Here is an 8275-nt window from a genome sequence, read left to right on the forward strand (position 1 = left end):
ACCCTCAACTGATGGTAGCCGGAACGCAGATCAATCTTCGAAAAATATTTTGCTCCTTGCAACTGATCAAATAAGTCGTCGATCCTCGACAATGGATACCTATTCTTCACAGTGATTCTGTTTAACTCTCGATAATCAATACATAGCCTCATCGAACCATCCTTTTTCTTCATGAACAAGACAGGTGCACCCCAAGGTGAAACACTAGGTCTGATGAAACCTTTCTCAAGAAGTTCCTGCAGTTGTTCCTTTAACTCTTTCTATTCCAATGGAGCCATGCGATACGGAGCCTTAGAAATTGGTTGCGCACCGGGAAGCAGGTCAATAGAAAATTCCACCTCTCTTTGTGGTGGTAGTCCATCCAAGTCCTCTGGAAACACATCTGGAAACTCACAAACTATATTGACATCCACAAGTTTAGGCGGTTCCATAGAAGAATCAATCACATGAGCTAAATATCCTTCACATCCATGTGTAAGCATCCTCTTGGCCTTGATGACTGAAATAAATTTCCTTAAACCACTAGGCGTAGAACCCTGGAACTCAAACTCGGGTGAATTTGGATCACCAAAAATTATTTTCTTCCTTTGACAATCAATAGTGACCTTATGTTGCTCTAACCAATCCATCCCCAAGATGACATCAAAATCTTGCATCGGAATAGGTAAAAGATCCACAAATAATTTTCTATCATCAACTATGATTACACAATCATGGTACAGAGAGTTCACATATGTATTTACTCCAATAGGGTTGCCAATAGAAAATTCTGATGAAAGTGTAGTAGGTGTAATATATAAGTGTTTAACATAAGATGTAGAGACAAATGAGTGTGTAACACCAGTGTCAAATAAGACCGTAGCATTCCTATTGCCAATAAAAAGTATTCCCATAATGGTACCTGAGGTATTTGCAACATCCTTTGCGGTAATAGAAAAGACACGCCCACAGTCTTCTGATTATTTCTCCCATTTTGATCATTCTGGTCCCCAGACTTCTTCAGTGGCTGCTTGCAATCTCGAATAGTATGGCCCTTCTGGCCGCAGTTGAAGCAGGATCTAGTAATCCAATAACAAACACCACTATGCATTTTCCCGCAATGCTCACAAGATTTTCCTCCATTCTGATTTCCAGCTTGAGTCCCTGACTTGTTCTGCTGATTACCTTGACTTCCATTTCTCTGCTGAAAACTGCGAGTGTTATACCTCTGTTCATTCTATTTAAATTTGCCTGCAGATCCGCCATTTTTCTGAAACTTAGAGGAATCATCATCTCTCTTCCTTTTTTGATTCTCCATCTCTCGCTGTTTACGAAAATCAGCCTGATGAAGTTCTTGATCTCTGGCACTATCCACCAAACTGTCCATGGTGGTGTAGCGATTAGCTATGACGTGGTTACGAATAGAATTCTTTAAAGCCCACTTGAATTTCATGATCTTATCCTCCTCAGTACCAGCAACAGATCGAGCATACCCAGCAAATCTCTGAAATCTGACCTATAAATCTGCCACAGGCTCATCCTCTTTCTGAGCTATACTCTGATATTCCCGAGCATACTCCTCACGAATACTGGCAGGAAAGTAACGCTGATCAAACTGTGCCTTGAACACATCCCAAGTGACAGTATTCTCATATCCAGCTACATGAGAAGCCACCACTGACTTCCACCAAATGCTAGCATCCCCCTCAAGACGGTATATACCAAAACGAGTCTTTTCCCGCTCAGAATAATTCAAAACCCGAAATATTTTCTCCATGTGATCAATCCAGGCTTCAGCATCCATCGGGGTCTTAGCTTCCTTAAAACAATTAGGCCTTTGCTTCATGAACCGATCAAACATAGACTGGCCTTCCTGATTCTGCCCATTATTATTACCACGAGAATTTTGTTGTTGTCGGGATGCAACTTCCTGCACCATATCCATAAAAGTAGCTCGATCCATCACAATTTGCTGATGGTCATTTCTAGCATTGTTCTGACCTGTACTACCTCGTGCTATCCTGTAAAACTTTTCATAAGTGCACAAATAACACAAAGAAGTATTACGATATTCAATTCAAGAATCGAGAAATTTTAATCTACCCATGCGAAGTCAACCCAAAACTCACAGGTCAATGTCTAAAAGACAGTCTACAGAATCTATAACCGTAGCTTTGATACCAACTCTGTAACACCCTATTTTTATAACAATAAAGCTACACGATATAAATAAGTCTAAATTATATTAAACTGCAATAGTGTAGCAAAACCGAATAACATAACAACAATCCATGGTCTAATCCTCCAATAATAATAGAAATATAATGTAAAAATCCATTAAAAGATGATCTCGAATTTATTAAGTCCACTAGGCTGAATTTCAACTAAATATTGGGTGTCACTCATCACTCTTCCCGCTTTACCCCTAATTACCTACGAAAAGGAAACAATAAAGAGTGAGCCAAATGCTCAGTACAAATATAATCTAAATAATTATAAAATATAAATACGAATAGATTGTGTCTTACCAACACATAGATTTAAACTGAAAATGACAAAAAGATAAGCAATAGAGTTTTGAAACAATTTATCAATATTTTATCGAATCAATAGGATAACAATTTAAAACAATTGGCTAGCAATGAATCATAAGGTAAGGCTGAATAACAAATAAGATGGGTACAAATATGGGTCTCTTACACAAAACTATAGTCGCTAAACTCCAATCACCAGCGAAGTATAGGACAATAGTTCCCTCCTCGGTAATCCAGAAGAAGAAATAAGGAATGCAAATACATCCCAACAATACAATAACGATCATGATCTAATCACATCTCATACCTCAGAGACGCGCTCGTATACTCACCCACCGATACGAGTTGGTGCCTAGTTCACCTTTACTCCGAACTCCATGTGAACATTGTCCGTGATTAACCCACACAGATCGGTCTAAGAGCCCAGCAAAATAGGTTACAAAGGTCGCTTGACTCGTTTTACGAAACAAAACGAAAGAAAACAATGTCGCAAGAAAAATGCGAAATAACAATATAAATGAGTCAAGACAACAATAAATCCAAGAATATAGAATCGAAACGAAAATGAGAATGCGTATAAATAGGTACACATTGAGTACAGTAAGCTCACAACTTTAGAAAATGAATCAACAATAAATTAACGAATATTTTATTATTTAAAACGATAGAGAAATTAGGAATTCGTACCTTAAAATAGAGAGCAAACAAGTCCCAAGATATCCGGTAAATTGACTAAAAGACAATCACGCACTACTCCTTATTCAAATCTAGGAACCAATTAAATAATTATAAATTAATATACAATCAGATAATTCAGTAATTCCTAGATTAAATACGGGACAAATTATGAATTTACGCAAACTAAGATTAACGTGCTTAATTAGTATATTATTAATAACTATATAATAACAAAATCATGTCGGTCAAGCTACTAGTAAAATAATATAATAATAAAATGAAAAGAGCATGGACTTACTAACTGCCAAACAGGATAACCAAATAACACAAGTGTGATTGTCAACAATATTTAACTAAACTTATTGTTAAAGCCGTTAATAATAATGAGCTAAAAATATTATAATAATAAATAATTATTAACTTGCACCGCAGTCCATTCGAAGCAACCACAAGCTCAAAGAAGCATCTTTACAAAATTTTATATTTAGCAAGCTATGCCTAACATCCAGAAATAAATAAATATATCAAAAATGAAAACAATAAACTAACTAATAATACAGACTTCTAACATTGCACTAAAACAATTAGTATTTAATGAGAGGCAACAATGTCAATAAATTCATTAGTTAAGTATTATAAAATATAAAGGCACTATTAATTACAATATAATTACAATAGCAGGTAATTCAAATTGTTAGATATATTTGATAATGTCATGGCTAATATGTCTTATGTTTAGCTTTCAGATCTTGTGTGAACAGGATAGATCAGTACTTAACTGTTGATCAGTACTTATACTAAAAGTCAGGACTTAAGGATATCAGTACTTATATTATCAGGAGATAATCATCAGAAGATAGATATCAGAACTTAAGTGCTGAAGGACAATCAGATAAGGACAGTAGCTGATTAAAGGAAAGAAGATAAAGATAAAACATAAGAAGAGATATGCATGAAGAAGGAATTCCGTGAAGAATGGAATACTTGGAATAGAAGATATCTGATTGATATATTTTAGGAAGCAGAATTATATTCCATATCAATTAGCGATTATCTTGTAACTGTGTAGTATATAAACACAGACATAGGGTTTACACTATAAGTGTTATCATTATCGAAGTTATTATTCTATATAACCCTAGCAGCTCTCGTGATATTTGTTCATCACTGAGAGGTAACATTTTCATATTGTAACAGAGTTTATAGTTTCAATAAAGTTTGTTTTCTGTTCGATTTGAGTGTACTATACACTGTATTCACCCCCTCTACAGTGTGTGTGTGACCTAACAATTGGTATCAGAGCCTATCTGTTAACTTACATACAGTTAAAGATCCAAACACAATTATGTCGGACACAGAAACTCCAACTAAGCCTACCACAACCGAGGAACCACCAAAGACACAAATTCAGAGTCGGTATGAGACCATCAGAGTCCCCATACTGAGACCATCTGAATATCCCATATGGAAGGTAAGGATGACCATGTTCCTGGAAGCAACAGATCCAGAATACCTGGATAGAATCAAGGAAGGTCCTCACAAACCAACCAAACTCGCTGTTGCAGTTGCAGGTGAAGCAGCAACGACCGTACCAAAGGAGAAGAGTGATTATACTGCTGAGGACATAACATCAATTGCTAAGGATGCTAAGGTACGACACTTACTGCATAGTGCCATTGATAATGTAATGTCAAACAGGGTAATCAACTGCAAGACTGCTAAGGAGATATGGGATGCTCTGGAAACAAGATGTCAGGGAACTGACACAATTAAGAAGAACAGGAAGACAATACTCACTCAAGAGTATGAACACTTTGACTCAAAGACTAATGAGTCATTGAATGATTTATATGATAGATTTGTCAAACTTTTGAATGATTTGTCATTGGTTGATAAAGAGTATGATCTTGAAGATTCAAACCTTAAGTTCCTGTTAGCTCTTCCTGAATGCTGGGATTTGAAGGCAACGACAATAAGAGACAACTACAATCTTGATGAAACAACTCTTGACGAAATATATGGAATGCTCAAGACACACGAGCTGGAGATGGAACAAAGAAGCAAGAGGAAAGGAGGAAAGTCAAGGACAGTTGCTCTTAAGGCTGAAGAAGAATTCCCCAAAGCAGCTTCCTCAAAGAAAGACAAGGGTAAAGCTCTTTTCATAAAGTCTGATACTGAGTCATCAAGTTCTGAGAGTGATGATGACTCAGATTCTGAAAGCTTGCCTGAGACTGATGCTGATGAGGAGATGATGAAACTGTGTGCTCTTATGGTGAAAGGAATCACAAAGATTGTATACAGGAAGTTCATGAAGGGAAAGAAGTTTCCCAGGAAAAGCATAAGTTCTGATAAGAAGAATTTCAGAAGATCTGAAGGAAGAGGAGGAAAGTGTGACAGAGGAGATTACACCAATGTTAAATGCTATAACTGTGGTGAGAAATGCCACATATCTCCTGACTGCAAGAAGGTAAAGGGTGACAAAGGCAAGGCTCTTGTCACAAAGCAGAAAAGCTGGACAGACACCTCAGACTCTGAAAGTGAGGAGAACTATGCATTAATGGCAAATGCTGATAAAGAAAGTGCTGAGAGCAGTTCTGAAGCTGCTGAAACAAAGGTACCTTAGACTACTTATGCTTTTCATACTGATGATATTAATGAGTTGAGAAGATATCTTAAAACCATGTTTGTTAGCTATAGAGATCAAACTTTAACATGTGAAAGATTAACTTCTGAAAATCTTGCATATAAGAAAAGAAATGATTTCTTAGAAAAAGAGTTAGTCATATTCCATCAAACTCAGAAGGATATAGATGATGCTTTTTATGTTAGGGATGAAGTGCTAAAAATGAATGAATCTCTAAAAACTGAGTTAGAAAAGGAAAAAGAGATAATCAGGACTTGGACTAACTCTGGCAGAACAACTCAAAATTTGCTAAGTAGTGAAAATTGGAAAGAGGGCTTAGGTTATGGAGAAAATAAGAATGATAAAGGAACTGAAGAAATTAAGCCTGTTGTTAAGCAAAAGCCAAAGTTAAAACCTGTTAAGTTTGTAACTGTAAAGTCTGATAATGAGAAATCAGAAGTTAAAGAGGAATTAACTTCTGACAAACTAAAACAGGAAAAGACAGCTGAAGTAAACATAGGCTTAATGACAAAGAAGCAGATTAAGCATAAGCTGAAAGATGTCAAGAATGCAAACAAGGTAAAATCACCTAGGAAAAATAGGAATGGAAAGGAAGGTGTGAATAAAAGCAATGATTATAAACCTGTTCCTGATGCACCTAGGAAAACATGTTGTTAGGGCGAAAACACGCACTAATATTCACGCAAGTATACGCGTTCGGAAGTAATATAGAATACTTTCTAGTTCGTTCCCTCAGAGACTCAGACTAATTTATTGTCTAATTTAACTCACTCACCAATATATGACTACTTCTCAATGTTAAGATAATAACACTTAAAATTGTTGATTAAATATTAACTATAATTAACTACTTAATTAACCACTTAACTAACACTTCAATTTATCAATAATAAAACACTCATGAGATCACAACTTCATTATTACTTCCTTCTATAGCCATTGTTATTACCTTTAGCATGTGACAGTGATGACATTAATCGAATAACACGAAACTGATAAAAGCCAACTTTCATTGTACTAATACCATTCTACCAAACATCCACAATTAAGATAGAAGTTGAATAGTCATCAATTATGTTGAGTTCCTATATGTCTACAGAAATTGACAACACAATGATTTAAGCACAAGTTATTCCTTTTGATTACATAGGGCAAATAAAACTGTTAGAGTTACCCACTAATCATGCACAACGTACATGAACCTATGCTAGCATGGCAAGTTCTAAATCTCAAGATCCACCATCGCTTCACAAGAGATTAACACCCTATCTTATATGTTCGCGACGCACATAAGACGAATACGCACAACCAATACTAGATATCATGCAATCATCACATACTAAAGTATTAAACAATTAACTAAAGAATTCCATAATAAATCCGTTGCAACCCCATGATCACGATTAGCCCATAATAGAATTTATCGCCATCATGGGTTCATATGAAATCATAATAAACAACACAAGAAAATAATAACTAAACTAATTATATTAAAACAGAGTACGTCACAAGAGTAAATAAGTCAAAGCAAGAAAACTAGCATCCAACGTTACAACGAAACAAGAATCACAAGAAAATATGCTTCCTCTTCGCTGCAGTGTGCTAAATCGGTCTTCTTCCTTATCTCCTTCACTTCTTGCGCAAAACACAATCTAAAACATAATCTCCTTTTTTTCTTGCGCAAAACACAATCTAAAACACAATCTCCTTCTTTTTCTCTGTGAAAACGTCTCAAATCTACTTATATAATAGTCCCATAAAACTCAGATTACATAGAAGTTGGAAGCCAAACAGAAGTAGAAGTCTAAAATAATTTATCCTTTTCCCCGACCCTGCGCGGCCGCTCAGCATTTCTGCGCGGGCGCGCAAGGCTGCTGCGCGGCCGCTCAGCATTGCTGTGCGGGCGCGCAGGACCCTACTGGAAAAAATCCAGGTTTGCTCCGTTTCTTCGCCGTAATCTGCCCGTTCTTTTCCTCTCGCAATGGTGAACACATGCCAAGGCTTATTCTTGATGATTCCTCCTCCGAAATGCAACTAATACCCTGAAATGCATAAACACTAGAAAAACGCATCAAATACACAAAATACTTGATTTCAAGACACCAATTTAAGCCATTTTAAGACGTTCTAAGTGGTATAAAATGCCACTTATCACACCCCCAAACTTAAATCGATGCTTGTCCTCAAGCGTCACAGACTCAAAACAAATAAAAATATGCATGAATGCAATCTATATGAAAATGCAACGATCCCCCTTACTACAATTAACCAACCAAATTGTCACGTCTCAACGAATGCAGTTAGACACTAAAGATCAATAAACTCATGCAAACGGACATACAGCCAGAAACGTGGTGTGTGCAAATGCTTAACAGATATGCTTCGGAACTAGACCAATTACTATGACTAGACTATCCTCAAGGCAATCCTACGATTATAC

At 36.3% G+C, this 8275-nt stretch overlaps 1 protein-coding gene across 1 annotated transcript; it reads right to left on the reverse strand.

Annotated features, from left to right (window-relative positions):
- Nucleotides 1-260: 260 nt before the first annotated feature.
- Nucleotides 261-1432, reverse strand: LOC141685994 (uncharacterized). Its single transcript, XM_074491063.1, has 2 exons — nt 1231-1432; nt 261-901 (listed from the first exon to the last, which is right to left on the reverse strand). The coding sequence occupies exons 1-2, from the start codon at nt 1430-1432 to the stop codon at nt 261-263; spliced, it is 843 nt and encodes a 280-aa protein (XP_074347164.1).
- Nucleotides 1433-8275: the final 6843 nt, after the last annotated feature.

The sequence above is a fragment of the Apium graveolens genome, chromosome 9, assembly GCF_009905375.1.
Source record: "Apium graveolens cultivar Ventura chromosome 9, ASM990537v1, whole genome shotgun sequence".
Lineage (NCBI taxonomy): Eukaryota > Viridiplantae > Streptophyta > Magnoliopsida > Apiales > Apiaceae > Apium > Apium graveolens.